The sequence below is a fragment of the Larimichthys crocea genome, chromosome XVII (assembly GCF_000972845.2).
Source record: "Larimichthys crocea isolate SSNF chromosome XVII, L_crocea_2.0, whole genome shotgun sequence".
NCBI lineage: Eukaryota > Metazoa > Chordata > Actinopteri > Sciaenidae > Larimichthys > Larimichthys crocea.
Genome location: NC_040027.1, coordinates 14,142,008 through 14,160,956, shown reverse-complemented (window position 1 = coordinate 14,160,956; position 18,949 = coordinate 14,142,008). Strand labels below are relative to the sequence as shown.

At 40.2% G+C, this 18,949-nt stretch overlaps 1 protein-coding gene across 1 annotated transcript; it reads right to left on the bottom strand.

Annotated features, from left to right (window-relative positions):
* Positions 1 to 13,895: 13,895 nt before the first annotated feature.
* dpt (dermatopontin) lies at positions 13,896 to 18,680 on the bottom strand. The gene is made up of 4 exons (XM_010739549.3): positions 18,334 to 18,680; positions 15,640 to 15,765; positions 14,907 to 15,014; positions 13,896 to 14,671 (listed from the first exon to the last, which is right to left on the bottom strand). Exons 1-4 carry the CDS (start codon positions 18,606 to 18,608, stop codon positions 14,605 to 14,607), a joined length of 576 nt encoding a protein of 191 aa, XP_010737851.1. The 5' UTR covers positions 18,609 to 18,680; the 3' UTR covers positions 13,896 to 14,604.
* Between the last annotated feature and the right edge of the window lie 269 nt (positions 18,681 to 18,949).

The following is an 18,949-nucleotide window of genomic DNA, read 5'->3' as shown; positions in this document are numbered from 1 at the left end:
TTTGTCAGTATGAAAGCAGGTTACTTAAAAAACAGTAACAGTAAAAACTGTTATCGGCCTATTGTGGGTTAAAGACGACATGTTCTCTTATGTCCTTACAAACACATAACACCCTTTTCAGATTTCATGTTTGGCATTGAGGAGATCAGACCTAGTTTTACATAATCAGCTTGACCAAAGTGTCGATAAGCTTAGCCAACCGTCTCTGTGGTGGAGATACATCTGTGTTTACTGTACAACACGTTCCACATTAGCTTCAGTTATGAGACAAACTAAAGATGACTGTCACTTATCGCCGCCTCTCTTTAGATAAAAGGCTTTCCAACAGGGCAGCTATCTGAGATTTGTAGAAAATGAGATATGAGATGCAATTCTGCTGATATGATTCTTTATCAGCGTCTGAGAGGAAGTTCTCAACTTGAGCTGAGACATGCGAGCAGGGAGGAGGGGGCATGTAACCATCCTAACCAACATCTCTGCAGGGCGAATACCAATAAGAGGCCGTCTTCATTCGTATTAAATCAACTATCAATCACTATTATCACTATAATCATTACTGATGCTTGATGAATTTAACCAATCATAAAGTGCCAATGGATACTTTTGTAACCACATGTGGTGCTGCAGCCATGTTAGTGGCTCTGCGAGGCTGCACAAAGCTGTGCTTTGAGCTGAATGTCAACACGCTCAAAATGAAGATGTTTAGCATGTTCACTATCTTGGTTTGGCATGCTTTGCCAATGAGCACTAAACACAAAGAACAACTGGGGCTGATGGGGAAAGTTTTGCAGGTATTTTGTCATAAACTGGAGAAATAAATTTAATGACTGCCATTGGAAGCTTGAACCACACCACAAGCACGACTGTGAGTGTGGGGTAGCATGGCTAAAGAAATTGCTCATCACAAGGTCTCAGAGCCCAAGGTGACCTCTACAGCTTGCTTGTCTTGTCTGTCCACCAGACAAAAAAAAACAAACAAAAGATATTCAGGTCATAATGATGAACAGCATTATAAACATTGTGTAGAAACTGGAGAAGCTGGAACTGGTGAAAGTCTGACTATAAATGTATTTAAGCTTCAAGAGGACAGCCCATTCAGGCAGCTCATTGTCAGTTTTGAGTTGCTTTTTTATTCTACACAACAAAATTAAGGAAACGTGTGTGACTCATCCCGATCTTCCATCTCTTAATCGCACACAGATGTCACAGATGGACTAATAGAAACATTGCATTTCAATAATCTGTTCAAGCGTCCCCAGAACTGCACAGACTGGCCTTGGTGTGGTGCTACAACCCTTGTATAACCGTCTGCACATCACATATAATAGTCTTAATACAGCAGTTCTGTTTTTTTTCAGAATTACTCTGACCCGAAGGGGAGGGGCGACACATAATTTGTTGCTCATCCATGTGTCACATACCAAACCTGACATCAAACACTGGTCAGTAATGTGTCTCACTGCTGCATTCCAGCATTCAGAGTTGCACAGACTGAAACAAGGCCGAATTAGAGTTCAGAATTTTAGCAGTGAACTTGTTACCTTGTAATGAAACAACGTATTCTCAGAGCTGGAATATGTGCAGTCATATATATATATACACACACATACAAATAGTCTGTCTACTGTCTCAAGAGTCAGGACACATTTCCACTTGTTGTCTTTTCGCCCAACGTCTCTTTTGCAGCTCTTTTCAGCTGCTTAGTGTACCGCAAATCCCTGACTCACTGAGTAAACTTGTGGCTTCAGTCTCAAACACAAAGAGTGAATCTACAAGCGAGTCTCAGCCTCTTCATTGCACATGCAAAGACAAACAAATATTGGACTATTAGATTAATTTTTGTTGTTCTTGTCTTGTTTAACTTCCCATACAGAGTTGATTTGATGTATTTGGTTCCTCTTCTTATGAGCCAGAAATTCAATATGTTTATTCTCAGCTGCTGTTGGCAGGCACCTCAACACGTGTCGCTGAGTGTTTATATAAATGCTGGGAAAGAGTTTATTTACATCCTGTCATTGTGTTTCTGTGTTAGAGGACATTTGTTTGCTCCATTCAGCCATCAGCTGGTTAAATCACAGGTTACTTAAATGTGAAATGTAATCTGTGAAGCCTTAACATGCAAATATCTTTCCAACAAAGCCACCTTTGTTTAGTTTCTCTGTTTAATTCACTGTCATCTGCACATCTTGTCACTTCCTCCTAGTGAGGTATTTGCTCCTCTGTTCATTTCCTCTTCTCGATGGGTGGTTGTTGGTTTTATGCAGGTTTTTCTGCTACCAAAGACAAAGGCGTTCGTGACTCAAAACAGGAAGGCCGGTGGATGTTTCAGACAGGTAAAAAACAAAAAAAACGACACACTTGCAGCACTGAAAGCTCTTCTGAGTCAAGGGTTTCATGCTTATGCAAAGATGAGGGAAATCCCCGGATGGAACCCAGAGTTCAACAGTAATTAAGCAACATTATGTCACTTTTCTACCTTGAAACATCTTCAAAATAATTTTGAGGTTTGTAATCAGGTGAATGGTGTCTACCACTCTGCACCCTGTACGCCTGTTTCTGCACCATGTAACTTTGTACTGAACGCTTATGGCACTAAGTCACACACTACCACCACCACCACAACTATTTCACTTATTTTGGTGAAGCTGGATCAGATTTTATGGAGAAAATGTTTTTTTTTTTTGTTTGTTTTCCCTCTGATGTCAACTCTCTATGTAATTTACTTCTAGATTTCTTGATGGACTGAAAGCTTAACTTAACCACTAAGTTAGTTATCCCAGTCCAAGATGCCCTGGACTGGGAGCTCAAAGTATAATTGGAGAGTTTTTATTTCCAGCCCTAGCAAAGGAGCTTTGGACCACCAGGAGGAGGAGGTTTTCAGGCCCCAGGGTAAGGGAGATCCAGGGGGAATACTGAGCAGAGCTGGTATCGGGCATGAACCAGAACCGGGGCAAGTGGGCTGACTGACGTAATGACAGAGGCAAAGAGACAAAAAGGATGTTGACGGAGAAAGGTATGAAGAGAACAGTAGAGAGTGACCAAGCAAGAAGTTGCTGGACAGGAGTAAATCTTGGCCTGTCTCAGTCGTTGGCGAGAGCTTATTGAAATGTAAAATAAAAGGCTGAAAGACAGACGCCGAGCTGGGCTTCTTGCTGTTGGACTACTAAGTAATATTATCTGGCTGCTATGTCTTGTGTTGCTGCGTGATATTTGGCTGTTAGCAAAGTTGTGAACTCGCTGTGTTGTCCTCATTTGCAGCGTGTTTTCTACATGCTGTGCATGTGTTGTCAAAGTGATAAAGACCTTTTCCTAATTTGTTTAATTTTCTTAAGTCTCAGTGTATTGAGTTCTCAGGGCCACCGGAGAATCAGTCATGCTTGTAGGCTCCACAGATTCAGACATTTGTTTCTGCAACTATTATTATTAAGGGTGCATTTGTATTTATTCCTCGTTCTCAATCCATTACCCACTTTAATGCACTCACTACTGACTTCATCGCCTTCACAGTGAATGATCGAGAGGAAATTCTCCCAAAGAAGCCTCCCATAATAGCAATTTATATGCTCCCTTAACTCCGTTGTCTACGCTGAATTGAAAGCCTGCTGGTCTCTTGACCGATGGATGCATCAGAAGATAAGTTGTAACAAAGATACATTTTAATGCAATTCTTTAAACGTACAGACGTACATCATCCAAAATGGTTCACGTTCATTCTCTAACCTTGAAATGAGAGAGTAAACATAGCCTCTGGCATTGTAGAGCAGAAAAATAGTACTGATCAGTGCCCCTATTACCCGCATGGTTGGCCATTTGACGTTTGGTTGTATATTTGCTGTTGAATCTTTTTCCACTCTCAGTTGAAGCAGGCCAGTATTGACTGTACACACATAATTTTCCAAGAATATAGACATTAAATTATCTCATGCTCATCCCAAAGCCAAAGTTTCAACCTTGATATAAAATGATTAGGATCTCCAAAGCATTTTGAATTATGAGATGATGTTCATTTTAATGTATATTATGATGAGAAAATATACATCTATACATTCATCATTTGTCTCTATGACACTTACCCTTGAAATACTCAGACTTCACTGCAGCTGAAGCAAATATTAAAGTCAAAAGAAGTTGAAAAATAATAACAAGCTTGGCATATATCTAAACAACCTTCTGGAGGATGATTAATTACTTCATCCACAGCAGTCAGGCTTAAGATGTAGCTGTAGTACCCGAAAAGCTGCTGTTGTGGGTGACATTGTTAACTCACTTGATCTGTTTAAGACCTTTGACACTGTTGATAACAACATTTTGTTAAATAAGCTGCTTTTAATTGATTTTTGATGAGTCTGCTTACAGCTAGTTTAAACCCCAGACAGTTGATAAAGGCGTTCCCCAAAAATCAATACTGGGCCCCCTGATATTTACTCTGTACGTTTTATTTTCCAGTATTGCAATGTCTGTTTTTATGCTGATGATACCATCTTATACTCTATTACAAACCAACCTAACAGTCTGCTTTTAATGAACTCCAGACCTATATCTTTTATAAGGGTACAGCTTAGATTCCAAAACAAAAAGCTAATTGGATTATCATGCCATGTTAGCAGAGTTAGTTTCCCCTTTTAAATCAGAAATTAAACATACAATCCACAATACTATCATGGCAATATGTTTTCTGCTGCAGATACCATTAAACCACAGAACAACTGAGACTAGCAAAGTTAGCTGTGCCCAACTGTTTCTAGTCTTTGTTTCTAGTCTCTGCTAAGCTAAACTTACTGCCCACTGCTACTTTTACTTTGGACCATAAATCTAAACTTCTACATGACATTAGGGTGTGGATTTTGTATGTATCTGAAAGGATACCATGGGTCTGAGGTCTACAGTAGATTTGCATTCGTTCTTTGAGGTCTAGATTTGCAATCTGCTATCTGTCCTGTAACACTAATGGTTCTGAACTGCAGCCTAAAGGCAGTCAGAAAGATCTTGTGTCTGACCCAGACTCCTGGGCAAGATAAAGGTGTCTGACTGTCTAAGGACAAACACAGCTGGGGAGCTGAGCAAATGGAGCCAGCCTTATCTTTCTTTGTCTTGCTCTTGCTGTGTCCAAGGCCAGACATAGTAATAGAAGGCTTGCTATGGCTCATCTGGCACTGGAGTACTTTTCCATTACACACTCACCGAGGAGAATCTTTGTGCCAGCTGTAAATATGCCAGAAACAGGCAGAGAAGATGCAGGTGCACCTGTGAGATGAAACCACACAGGTCTATCTGTAAGCTAATAAAAGTGAGAAAAACGTCGGTATTATCATTCAGTGTTTTCTCAGATTTTGTGGTGTGATTGAGAAGGGAACAGTCTTACATGGAAGACACTGGCAATCAGCACCGTTTGTCAAGGAAACGGGGCTTTGCAGCACAGAGGCCATGAATGGAGGTTGATGACGTAAGAGCTCTCAATCACGGCTCTGCTTATGTCACCCCTTTTGCTTATCCTTCAGTGCTTTGTTGTCTGGCTGACATTTCACAGATATTTACAGCAAATTGGCCGTAATACGACTTCATCAAAGCTTTAAGTCATCTTGTGCTCTTTGGGTGCAGGGGGAGCGCAATGAATCTTGAACGCTGCTTAGATCTGAAAGGGCCAGGATGTCCGATTTAGTGGCATCTAATGTTGTAGTGGTTGATTGCAACCCCTCGAATCGCAATCCCATTTCAAATGTGCAAACAAAGCAAAATCTTGAGCCAGTGTTTGGTTTGTGTGTTTTGGGCTACTGTAGAAACATGGTGGTGCAACATGGCGGACTCCATGGAAGATGAGCCGTGGCATCTCTAGATATAAAAAGGTTTATATATGAATATAAACATAGTTATGAATATTATGCTCAACTTATGCCATATTCTGTAAATGGAGACTCCTAAATGTGACACACTGGACCTTTAAAGGCTTCATGCTCATCAAACAAACCAATAATTTTAGATTTACAGCCACTTTTGGACAACTGGTGAACACACAACTTCTTGGAGCCGTCCCAAAGAACCAAATCTGCTATTGATCATCTAATTTAGTCCCTGGCATTCTTTTAAAAGAGTAATTGTAATTTAGTATTGAACTTGCGAGAAACACATATGGTGAGATATCCACACTTTAAAGATGGAATTATGCTTATCCGGGCTGCATGTAAGCCAACGTTCATGGGCTTGCTCTGATGTACATATACATTTATTTTTGGCTTCATTTTGGACCTGGCTCCTGCCAGTGTATGTATTGATCCAATTTTTGTCAACAGTATGAGTAAAAATGCTCCAAGCTGATCATACAATTCCCAAAATACCCATGTCTTCCAACTTCAAATGACCTCAGTCTGTAATGCTTTCTGCTCTGCAGGCCTAAGCCAAGATACCTTTGATGACATCATATTTCTCAGATATTACAAAACTGTTTTCACAGGCATGACTGGTAAATGATTTGACTTGTAAAATCGGTGGAGTGCTCCTCCAAAAGTTTTCATCGGGCCACTCAAAGAACTTATTTACCTCTACTTACATGGAGTGGCTGTAGCTCAGTCCGTAGGGACTTGGCTTGGGAAACTGGAGGGTGGCCAGTTCAAGTCCAGTGCCGACTGGTAGTTGGAGAGATGCCAGTTCACCTCAGAACCACAAACTGCTCCCTGGTTGCCGCTACGTGGCTGTCCATCACTCCATCGTTTCACCAGATTTGCATGTCTATAAGCCCTTTGTGTGTGTGATGGGGTTGTATTTCAGACGTATCGTCTTCTTCTCTGGGTTCACTGAGTTTATACAGTTATGGAAAAACTACTATATGAAGAATGTCAACATGTGTTTTGAGAGCACTGTTCTGTACTTCATGATGTATTTTCTATATCCTGAGAAACTCCGGGAGTGTATCTTCACTCTGAGTCGCTGTTGGGGCCCACGCAACTAAGACACGAGCACGTGCTCGATGGTGTGAGAAGAGCCTGTTTTGTGTAACGCAATACTGTTAGAGTCCTGTTAGGCACTTCTCTCTGCCTGGGCCTCTGGCCAACAGACCGATTAACACGCTGACAAGCCTCAGTACATCTTTTACACTCACAGCCTTGACCTTTCACCTGCAGGGAGATCCAGCAAAATCACAGAATAAGGTTTGACACCTTTTAACAAACAAAGACTCTGCTCTCTGTGGCACCACTTTTAATCTCAAGCTTCCAGGAAATGCAGCCACAAGCTCATCATGGCTGATGAGGGAGACAAAACCACCAATGGAAATATTGTGGTGTAACATTTCCCGCTAAAAGTCTAAATTACTGGAAACACCCCCTTGTTGGCTTCCTCGTCATGGATCCATTCAACTCTCTTCATCAAAGGCTATAAACCGTCCAATTTATTCTTTGCTGTTTCACTAGCAAGAATTCACCAGTGAAGTCTCCAAGAGCAATAATGATGCTTTTGTCTGGAGGTGCGCTGCGAGCAGAGAAAGTGAGAAAGCCAAAGGGAAAGCTGGGAACCAGTAGGTCACTGAGCTCGCCTTACACCTCTTGTTCCCACAATGCTTTGGCTGCCTTCCCAAATCAAATCCCAAACTTTTTGCTCCACATACCCAGAGGGGAAAAAGTGAGTAAGCTGTTGTTCTTAACTTTAAATCTCAACCAGCTTCTATTATCTGACACCATCATTCTGTGATCACAGGATGAACACGAGTTGACTGTGTAAACACGAGTGCAGAGCTCCCTCCTGAGTCCTCAATGCAAAGAATCTTTCCCAAGAGCCCGCGACTGGGAACGGTAACTTGGGAAGTAGAGGATTCCCATCAGTTTATTCCCGTAAAATTATTGTTTACAGCTTCATTAAGGAATCCACTTTGGTAAAATAATCTGAGGGGTTTCCTTTTGAGTGTGAATAAATGTGACTCAGCTCTCATTGGTCCTCATTTGGGACTAAATATGTCTTTATCTCCAGGAGCAAAATCATGGCAGAGGAAACACCCAACACTATTAACCTGTGCCCTGCCCAGCAAGCCACGGGTTGCCACATGTCTCTTTTTGTCTCACTTGGTCAACAACAACTGTCCTGCGCATGCTTCCACATGTGCTCCAGGTCAAACTGAGGTTATCTGTCAGCTTTCTGATGGAGTGATGTAGTTGAAAATGAAATGCCATGTTGGTGGCAGCCATTAAACTGAGACTATATAAGTTAGAAAAGAGGAAAGAACCCAATCATCTGATTTAAAGCAATGTTGTGTAACTATTCTACCATGAAATAAGGTTTTAAATCATTTTGATACTGCACTGATTTGTAAATCTGGCGAATGGTGTCTCTGTCATCTGGAATAACTTTGTGCTCTGTGATCACCCATGAGAAGTATGTCATGCTTTACAGCACTAAGGGTGCTGGGGTGTATTAGTGTTTGTAGCAAAGGGTTTTGGACCACTGGATTTTCAGGTGTTGTGCCAGAACTGGAGCTGGGCAACTGAGCAATGTAACCAGGCTCTGCAGCTTCGATGGACATAAAGAGAGAAGCAAAAAGACCAAAGAGGCCCTAAGAAGAGGAAAAGACAGAGTGACTGAGCAAACAAGAGTAAATCTGGGGCTGACTTTTAGTCATTGGCAAGAGCTTGGTGAAATAAAAGGCTGAAAGACAGACGACGAGCTGGACTTCTTGCTTCTTGCTGGACTAGTAAGTAATATTAGCTGGCTGCTATGTCTTGTGTTGTTGCACCTGTTAGTAAAGTTGCCGATTCACTAGATTTTGATCATAAGTCATATAATCACAACAAATACGTGTGTTCAACTGTCTATATTTACAACAGTGGTAATGCTCTCTGAAACTGGGGCCGCTAAATTGCAAAAATACCAGTTTCTACACAATGTTACTTTAAAAATGAAAAGCTGAATACATGAATAAGACACACACATACTCAATTCAATACATCAATTTTGCTGGTACAGCCTGACTTAGTCTGGTATAATCAGTAATTTAGGGTGGATAATGTTTGCAAAGTGTGTAACTGACATTAGAGTCTATTGCTAACTTTCTGACTCTCTCCTACATTTATGATGCTATACAGATAAAGATAAAAACTGTAACTCACAAGGAGACATGATTGTTGTTTCCATCCTGTGATCCCACCCATGAAGTCTTGATTTAATGTGACGACAAAACTAATTACATCTTCAGAGAAACCAAAATTCACCCTGTTCAGGGATTGGTTAACCAAAAAATGTAAAACACATGTTCGCAGTTACCCATAATAGTAACTAGTCATGCAGATATGGCAGTTGTGATCAAAAGTTTTCTCTTGAGTTGAAGACATTGTTCCTATTAAAATTAAATTAAAATTCCAGAGGGATTTGTGGATTATCTACAGTAACAAGGACATTGTTATTGGAAACTAATTTTTGTACTCTGTAACCACTACACGCAAAATTCAATTCATCTCAATTTTAGCAGGGTGGAGGCAGAATTCAAAGGGACACATATCTGGACTAACTCCTTTAAGCTGCCTCCACCAGTGTCATGTTCTCTGGTGTGTATGTGTGCTATGAATTCACGCCATTAGAGCTCTTCTTGGAAAATCGGCACGGTTCTCCAGTAAAGAGTTGGTCAAACTGAGTTGGAGTGGAGGGTCTACCCTACATTGCGCCCCTTGTTGTCTGACATGAAACGAGGCAGCTGTTTTTGTCCTCAAGTGAGAGCAGCGAGAGCCGGCAGAGGCTCCCTAAAATAAACAGGCTATCTGTGCAGCCCCAGGGCTGGGTCAGGGTCACACTCCATGGTGCTGCTCACTCACTTGGGCTCTCCCTGCCCACATCCAAACACAGCGCTTCACTTCTCCTCTGGTTGAGAACAGAATATTTTTACTTTTGAAACAGTGCGTTAGGAACATGACCAGCTGCAAAGTTTGGATGATTGATTTAATGTCACAGGGTGCTGGAAATAACTTCAAATGAGTTACATTTCCTTGCATTTCATGGTCAGCTAATTGATTTAGGAGGTAAACACTTTAATCTTATATCAGTATAATTTAATATAAAGATGTATGTAACTGTCAGGAACAATTATAAAAACATTCAATGTTATATTGAACGCTACAGTGCTGGTACTAATACATGTTTTCCAGTCGGTGTAAGTACTGTAAAAATATTTTATTTGATTTTACAATACTCCGCCAAAACCGAAGATTTAGAGGTAATATACTGTATATTCAGTCATGATCTTTATGTAGTTTAAGTGTGTAGGATCTAGTAGCAGCATTTGGCACTGTAACACAGATTGCAACCCTCTCGGTTGACTTTAGTTTAAGGGGAAACTTCAGCGGCTACAAAAAACATGAAAAATGCGAAAGCCCTATCTGGAGCCAGTGCTTGGTTTATCCTTGACATGGCGGTTCAACATGGAAGAGGACCCACGTCTTCTGCAGATATAAAAGTCTCATTGTAAGCTAACAAACATATAATGATACTTATTTTCAGTTGATTATTATATTTCATCAAATTCTGTAAATAGAGCCTCCTAACATCATAATGTGCACAATGCTAATATTGTTCACCATGTTGAAACACAAAGAACAGCTGTGGTTGTGACCGTTAATTTGAAAAAATATATATATTTTTTACAAAGTTATATAAGGATTTTTTGTAAGCATACAAAAAAATACAACTCCCAAGGAAATGAGGCATTATATCATCATAACTTTGTTCTGGTTGCCTAAAAAAGTCTCTGTTCATTCAGAAATACTGTGTTTCAACAATGTATTTTTAGTTATTTGTGCTGTGCGAGTTGTGTACAAACTGACGTTTTTTTTTTACTTCTAGAGCAAAGCCAGTATTTAACGAGATATTTCAGCCTGGTCCAACATGGTGGACGACATGTTTCCATTGCATTCCACTGCCAGGTGCAACAATAACATTAAAACTGGATAGTCAGCAGACAGGGAAAACACACGTGCAACTAATTTCAGCTTTTATTTAATAAAGCTTTATTAAACTTCAATTTTATTAATTAAACATGTGCTTAACCTTAACCTTAACTTGTTTTGATACACTTAAACAAACCTTTGAAGAATGACATTCAGTAATACAGAGTATTAGTACAGAAACACAGGGGTCTGTCTGGCACTATAGAGGAACTTAAGAGGCTAGATTTGCTCGAGCTCTGCACTCTGAGTCGTAAAGCAATCTTGTTGGAGTAGCCTCTTATTGTGAGGAGCTGTTATTTGTCTCATTTTTAGCTCTGCCTCTCTGGATCACCGCTAATGAACTGAACCAGCTCGATGCAAAAACATCACATGCTCTCTCTTTTATTCAGAGATGATTGGTGCTTGATTAAACAGGCATTATGGTTTATGTTCTTGTTGTTGATATAAGTGCTTTATTTTATCTCATTACTTACAGCGGCTCTTCTGGAGTGTACTATGGCAAACAAAAACACTTTATAACAATAGACATCATCCCCTCAAAGATGTAATGTGATAACTTTGACTTCACTTTGCATCATTGGGTACTTTGGACCAATTACCTGCAAAGTAATAGCCTCAGCTGTGCTTTGAGTTTAATGCTAATGACCAAATGTTATAATGCCAACATTACAGATTACACCTGCTAGACATCAACATGTGAGCATTGTTAGTATTTAGCTTAAAGCACAGCTGATCCGAAACCTCACAGAAATGCTGGCATGGCTGCTAACCTTTATGGAGAATTTAATGTGGAACTATTTGCACCTCTGTCTTTTGTGTCTCATTAGATCAGCTGTGCACACAGTATTGTCCAACTTCTGTTTGTCTACATGTTATTACATTGATCAAGTGGTACTGGTATTTTCCACTGATAGTATAAAGAATGGACATCGTATGTGTGACATCACCCACAGGTTTCTGCTTCTTCCGCCTCCCAGCTAAACTAAAAATTGGCAAAGGCGTGGATCATCGGTGGATCTGAGGCGGGCCAAATGACATGACAAATCAATTAATTACACACAACTTTAAGTCTTAATATAATTTGAACAGGTGTGTCATATAAAAATTCACCCTCAGTACAGTTGTCATGGATGGGGAAATTAGCTATAGAGACCAAAACTGTTTTTTGTACCAGGCTGTAAACATGTTTATTTCTGCTGTGAAGTTGGACATTTGAACATGGGGACTTATGGAGACTGACTCACTTCTGGAGCCAGCCTCAAGTGGACGTTTGAGGAACTGCAGTTTTTGGCACTTCTGCATTGGCTTCACTTTACTTTAGAGGATGGCGGCTTGACGTGGTCAACTCCCAGAGTTGTCCAACAGGTGATTACTTGTATGTTTAATGTATTATCTTTATGTAATCTGGCACATTCCCAATGTGAATTTAGGTTTACAACCACAAGTGTTTCATAAAATAAGTATGCATTAAGATTTATAGAAATGTTAATAATCTGGACATGTATCTTGTGTATTTTATTTAAAACAGTAGCACGTTTTCATCAGGAAATAAATCTCTTTGATCCCAATGGGCTTTGTTGCTATAAATGTATACTTAGCTCTTAATTATATGGTGGCTAACTACAGATTCCAAAAGTGATTGCAGTAAGGAGACTTTAATAGCTTTGTGGCTCCTCCTATAAAATATAATTACAGCCAGTGTGAATATTGTTTTGAAAGGATTGTTTTTCATCCAGCCGTAATGAAACGTGTTGGAGGGAGGAGAGGATAGATCAGGACAATGATCCCCCTGTCTTTTCCAGCTCAGGAAGGCGACTTCCACCACAGCGACAGCGGGTCTCCGAGGGCAGGAGGCCGCTGTAGTCGTGTGGCTCGCCACCGTCCACAGGCTCAGGGGACAGCTGTGTCGCACTGCCGTGTCTGGCCCTGTGCCCTGAGACAGCAGTTGCCATAAACAAACAGTGCTGAAAGCTACTGGCCCCGGTCCCCGGCTCTTTTCAAGACGGTGCAGTGTGCCGGCTGACCTTCGCACAGCTCACTCCATTAAGTTCGAATAGATTTTAACTGCACTTTGGAGAGTTGTTCTGGTAAAGAAACGCCGCTTGTCCCGTCCAAAACAAGTGGGCAAGAGAGACAAAGTGGCTGCTAGGCACTTTATTTTTCCATGTTTGCAATGGAAAAAAGGTATTTCATAGTTGGAAGGTTCACAATTGGTTGATGACGTGGGAAAGTTGGAGAACATTTACCTATTGAGTTATATAGAATATAAGTTTTATGTGCGTCAAAGGTAAAAAAATGTTTGAAACTAGATTTTTATAAAACTCTCGACCACATTTGCTCGATATTCATCAATGAACTGAGTTTGCTCAGTCGTCATGAAGAAGAATCTCTAAGCTCTTTTAGGAGTTCTCGTGTATTATATTAAAAGTGAAGCATTGAAGCAGACTATACGATATGGCTGAAAGATCTAGAAAAGCGAGTAAGCAGACCTTGAGTTGGGATTGTTTCTACCTACTACTGCCAAAGTAAAAAATGTGTTTTAAGGCCTCAATGTAAACATATTTTTTCATGATTTGATATGAGACCACTCTCATATCTGTTCTCTTCAGCAAGAAAGAGAATAACTACTTCCCAAAACGTTTCTTTTAAACGTTTTAGGAAGTAGTCACACGAGATACATTTGTTTACACTTTTTCCTCTTCTAAACTATCACGTGAAATCATTAATCCCTGATGTGAAACACTTCCAGCAGCATGTTATGGCAGTTTACCGTCAGCCAAGTTAAGCCCAAAGGACCTGTTGATAATATCATGGATGGTTTATACTTTTACATGCTGTAGCTACATGATCCTTTCCTCCCACGACCTTTTGCAATTTTAGCAGTTGGATTCAGTCACTTTAAGATGTCAGTAAATATAAAAGTTAGTAAAGTTATTTCACATACAAAAGTAGATAAATAAATTAGCTTACAAAGTAGTCCGAAGAAGGGCTTTGGAGGGGATGGTTTTAATCCCATTTTCACATGGTACAGTTACATGAGTTGCAGTACAGTACATCTGTAATTGCCAAACTGAACAAGACACTTTAATAAAGGAGGGATATGAAGTCAATTGAAAGCAGGTGGGGAACTTTTCATTGCATGCAAAGCTCGTGTTGCCAGAGATCCTGAAGGAGCTTTTCATTACTTCCAGCACAAGTGTTACCTCCAAGGCGATATATATCCCGACAAGCCACACCCTGCAGCTCACATATGACCATAAAAAAGGTGTTAGTCAATTTGTTTGAGCCATCACGGTCACGTGATATCAGCGGAGTGATCTTGGTGCACAAATAATTGAGTTTGAAATTTTCACATGCTGGACTTCCAGCTCCTAACGAAAAACACTTAAGCTGCCCAATGTGCCTGCCGGAGCCCAAATCCCCCCGTAGACCCCTCCACGTTGGTGTTTACTTGAACAGTTCCCTTTAAATGAGCATTTTCCATGCTAGACTAAAAAACAATGATTACACCAGCATATATGACATGCCTGTGGTGGATCCATTCATCAAAAGTAAATACATGAACGAAAACATGAATCACATGACTTATGTGTAATGACAGTATTATGTTTTTGTTTACTTGTGAGAGTAAATATGTATTTTTAGTTAAAACTGTTTATGGGTAGGAAATAAAAATGCTGCTTACAATCTATAAATTCTCAAATTCACAATCAAAGTCTGTCCATCTGCACAGGATGTACTTCCACTGCCGATCTCTGAAACAAAAACAAAATCCTGTCAGTTCAACGTTCATAAATCACCAAACTTTATTGTTTGTTCTGCTATTTTGTTTGGTTTGCCAATAGAATCTGTTCCCATAGGCCTTACTAACTTTTCTTCCAAGTAATCCGTGAGAGGATTTCAACAATTTTGGATGGATTGACTTCATGAGAGCAGAAGTTATTGAGTGGGGAGGGGTGGGGGTGGGGGGGACAGATGTTGTGAACAAACCTTAGCACTCCGCTGAAGGTGGTTTGGGCACCACGGATGAAGTAGCCGTAACTGGGGATCACCATCTCTGCCTCTTCTCTGTGGTGTTCAGGGATGTCGGAGGTCTTCCTGTAGATATTTTTTGTCATGTTTTTGTAAGTGTATAAATCGTCATTTTGAGAAACATGCTGCTTGTCTTTCTTGCCGAGATTTCGATGAGTAGACACGTCTGTTACGCTAAATACAGCTACAGCCAGGAGACAGTTAACTTAACAAACCTCGAGCCTGGCTCTGTCCAAATGTCAAGAAAAAATCTGCCTACCAGCACCTCTAAATCTCACTAATTACCATGTTATATCTATATTATAACTGTTTAAGTCAAGAATATGTGTTTTTGTTTTGAAGGGTGGTTATGCGTGGGACTATTTCTTGGCTGGAAGCAGTGACTTTCTGGTCTAGCAACCTAGCTAGATAGTCTGGCACATAACCATGGTAAAACCAGGAGGTTTTGATTGTGATACTTATATTTGTGTACAGACTTGTGTTAGTTATTGAGCTTTAGAGGTGTTAATGAGCAGTTTTTTAAAACTTTAGACAGGGTTATTCCCCTGCTTTGAATCTTTGTCCTAAGCTAAACAAATCATTTATTGACTTTAGAATTATACTTAATAGACAGATATGAAAGCAATCTTATTTAACTCTTTAACATTTCCCATAAATGCCAAAATTTGAACATGTTTTTGCGGCAACGTACATGCAGGAGTAGGGACAGCGGCGTTTGTAGTAGCAGCAGTAGAACTGCCATTCCCGGTCAAGGACGGATTCAAAGTATTTGCTCTGCACGCCAGCTACCACGCCGTTGCGAGTGCATGTTGAAGTCCTGCAAAGACACATGAGAGTCATTCAGTTATAAAGAAACCAATTTAAATTCATGACAGTGACGAAAACTTCACAAAAACAGATCTAAAATGACACCCCTGCTACTTCCAAGTCATTCTTTCTTTTGCCTTTATACATAAAATTTCTATCACAAGCTTATACTATATTTTTTGAAGTAAATACTGGTTTGCTGATGATGCAGTTTGTTTATGGCCCACATTTTGCTGTCATCACAACACATTTAAGAATACCAGGTCTAAGCAGTAGAAAGCTGCACAATGTGTAGACGTTTGTCATGGCAACATGGATACAGCCGTCAGCCAATTCAGCCAATGGGGGTGTTTGCCTGCAGGGTAATATCCCGGCCATTGTAATTCAAACAGACAGCTATGTTAAAGGCACACAGGCGTGGCAGTTGATAGTATTCACAGTGTTTGTCTTTGAATAAGTGGGTTGGGTGCAGTTGAGCTTAACTTGAAAGAAATCTGAAAAGCATGTGTGTTCTGCTCTTCAACGTAGAAAAAGTTAGGAAATAACTAAGTTAAGATGTCATGATCCAAGAAAGTTCATCCAAGTCCTTTAATTACATCAACCTTTGCAGTTGATGAACATGTTTATGTGAGGTTGTGGCCTAAGTATTAAAAGATTACCTGTCTGCACAAGAAGGAAGCCAGTCATAAGAAGAAGGGGAAAAGTTTTCTTCTCCTTCTTTAGTGAATAAAACAGATTCATGAACCAACTTGGCTGAACTCGTTGGGTTTTTTACCATTTAGTTGTTTTTGATTTTACAAAAATGTGTTATCTCTGAAGAGCCATTGACACAGCCTCTTGGATGGATGACTGGAAGTCGTCATGTTCCCAAGACAGATCTAGTTGTTCTGAGATAACACGGTGACTCATACAGGACGATGGGGACCTAGATTCATTCCTCTGAATGAGAAAACAGGGAACAGAATAAAATTTTCTATGGAAGTAACAAAAATATGTGGAAAGTCTGAGTTAAAATATACTGCTGTAGCAGAGACAAATGAAAAAGTTTTGCAGTTAAAGATTGGGTTGTTGTTTGTTTTCAAGTTCATCTTGAGGCCTTAGTCATGTATAGGATCCTCCCTAAGTTCTCGGTAACAACTAACTAGTTTCAAACTAGTTATTTACTCGGCCTGCTTGCACTCATTATAACTATAAAACTGTAAAACGGGACACCTACTGTACTACACAAGCTGTAATATAACGCCCACTAATTACACATCGTTTTGTTAATCTGTATGATCTTGTCATAATTATACAGACATAGATAAATATTTGTACTTTTAGATTTATTCATGCATTCAAATGAAATCATCATCATTGCTAACCTAGTTAACATTTTGTTTGTGGGGGCTGTTGTTATTTTGTGAGGTATCATTTAAATGTTTGCAGTTTACACCACTGTTAAATGTTATTGACTAAATGTGTGGACCATTTTCCATATCACCTCACCTCAGTCTAACTGAGTCATCGGCAAGCTGATGTTTTTGGGAGTTCAGGAATTTTGTTTGTTAAGCTAGCTAGTTCCATTACTGGATGGAAATTTTAATCTAACATGTGATGCAACATGTCTAAAGTTAGTGTTGGGTACATTTCCATGAACTGTATTATACAATTATGCTAGAACAAGTTTGAACTTGCAATGAGCTTGTGCAACTTGGTCCTCCATTGGCTGAGAAAATCAGCTATTGTTGCAGCTTTATCTTTTATTCACGCTGATTTTGTCATCCACACACCAACAACACAGGTGGTTTTGTTCATACAACAGTTTTTTCCTCGTATGGGCCTTTGTTGTCTGCTAATACTGACCTTTAACAGCCTGTGTTGTTGGTCAAAGTATGTCCCACAGTAAAGGGGCATAGCAGATATAATGGTATTCAAAGCATTTATATCTCTGATCTACACTTCCTGCTGTGGATTGGAACAAGATGCAACAAATGGTCCAAAGATGTGCATGCCTACGTGGCTTTCATATGGATTTGTTTGTAATGAATGTCCTTTTGAAATGTTTATCCGGGCCTAAATGAAGCAGTGAACAAAATAAATGAATCCAAACATGTTCACAGCTGCTGTAAAGATTCCAGTAAAGAGATGCTGTAGAAAACTGCTGAAAGATACTTAATTCTAACATTTACTGCACATGTGTATTATGACTCAGATGTTCCCGAATGACTCGTAGTCGTACGATCCTGCATCATTTATTCACCCCACTTGACTAAGACAGTTTGTGTAATATGTTTTGCAGATTATAAACGGGAGAAAAACCTACAGCAACAACTCATCAGAGTGAACTCTGAACATCTCTGTGCACATATAGACAGAAAACCTGCTCAGATTCCCAACAATAAAACAACTAATATTGTATGTAACCTTTTATACACTTTAAAGTATCTAGATGCAAGCAAAACACTTGATTTAGCTGTCAACCCTGGACAGATGTGACTGTCTTGCAGTATCCCTGAGCTCACAGCTGTGCAGTCAAAGAAAGGAGAAAGCAGGTGGTTAACAAGTAAATAAACATGATGTACAACAGAGGACCCACCACTCCATCCCAGCACGGCTGATGTCATCCCACCAGCAGTCAGTAGGCTCCCCGAGACCTTCAGGTGTGGCCTGGCACTCAAACGACCACAAGCGGTCCATGCCTTCCTGCTCATTATAGTAGCTCCTGATGGCTACAAGGGCCTCTCCGTGGGGGCACTGGAAGTTGAAGCCCTGGCGGTAAGTATTGACCCAGTCCATGTCATAGTGGTCTTGAGACTGAGCTGCCACTGTTGCCAGCAAAGACAACGCCACCAGCACCGGAGCAGGATTCATGTTGAAGGAATGACTCCGTCTGCTGCACCTCCTTGCAGCTGCCTCGGTTTTAACTCCTCCAAGTTTTTTGTTGCCCAGATGTTTCGTATCCAGGAGTGATGTGTAATTTGCTGCTCTGGGTTAAATCCAAAAGTGGACCTCATTTGACATTTTAAGGTCGACCTTGAGACATTGCATTACCAAAGTTTCAGCATAAATAAGGGTTTACCTTAAAAGACGGCACTTTCAGATTACATGCAATTCAAATATTTATATGAATCAGAAAGATTTGTGGATGCGTTAACCATCTTGGCCAGACAGTTAACTCTGCAGTGTGATCATCTTTTTTATGGCTTTTTCAC

Coding starts and splice junctions, on each gene's coding strand:
- dpt (XM_010739549.3), bottom strand. CDS start 18,608: ATGAATCCTGCTCCGGTGCTGGTGGCGTTGTCTTTGCTGGCAACAGTG. Junction 15,766..18,333: donor AGCCGTGCTGGGATGGAGTG/GTGGGTCCTCTG, acceptor GTGTCTTTGCAG/GACTTCAACATGCACTCGCA. Junction 14,672..14,906: donor ACCTTCAGCGGAGTGCTAAG/GTTTGTTCACAA, acceptor TTTTTGTTTCAG/AGATCGGCAGTGGAAGTACA.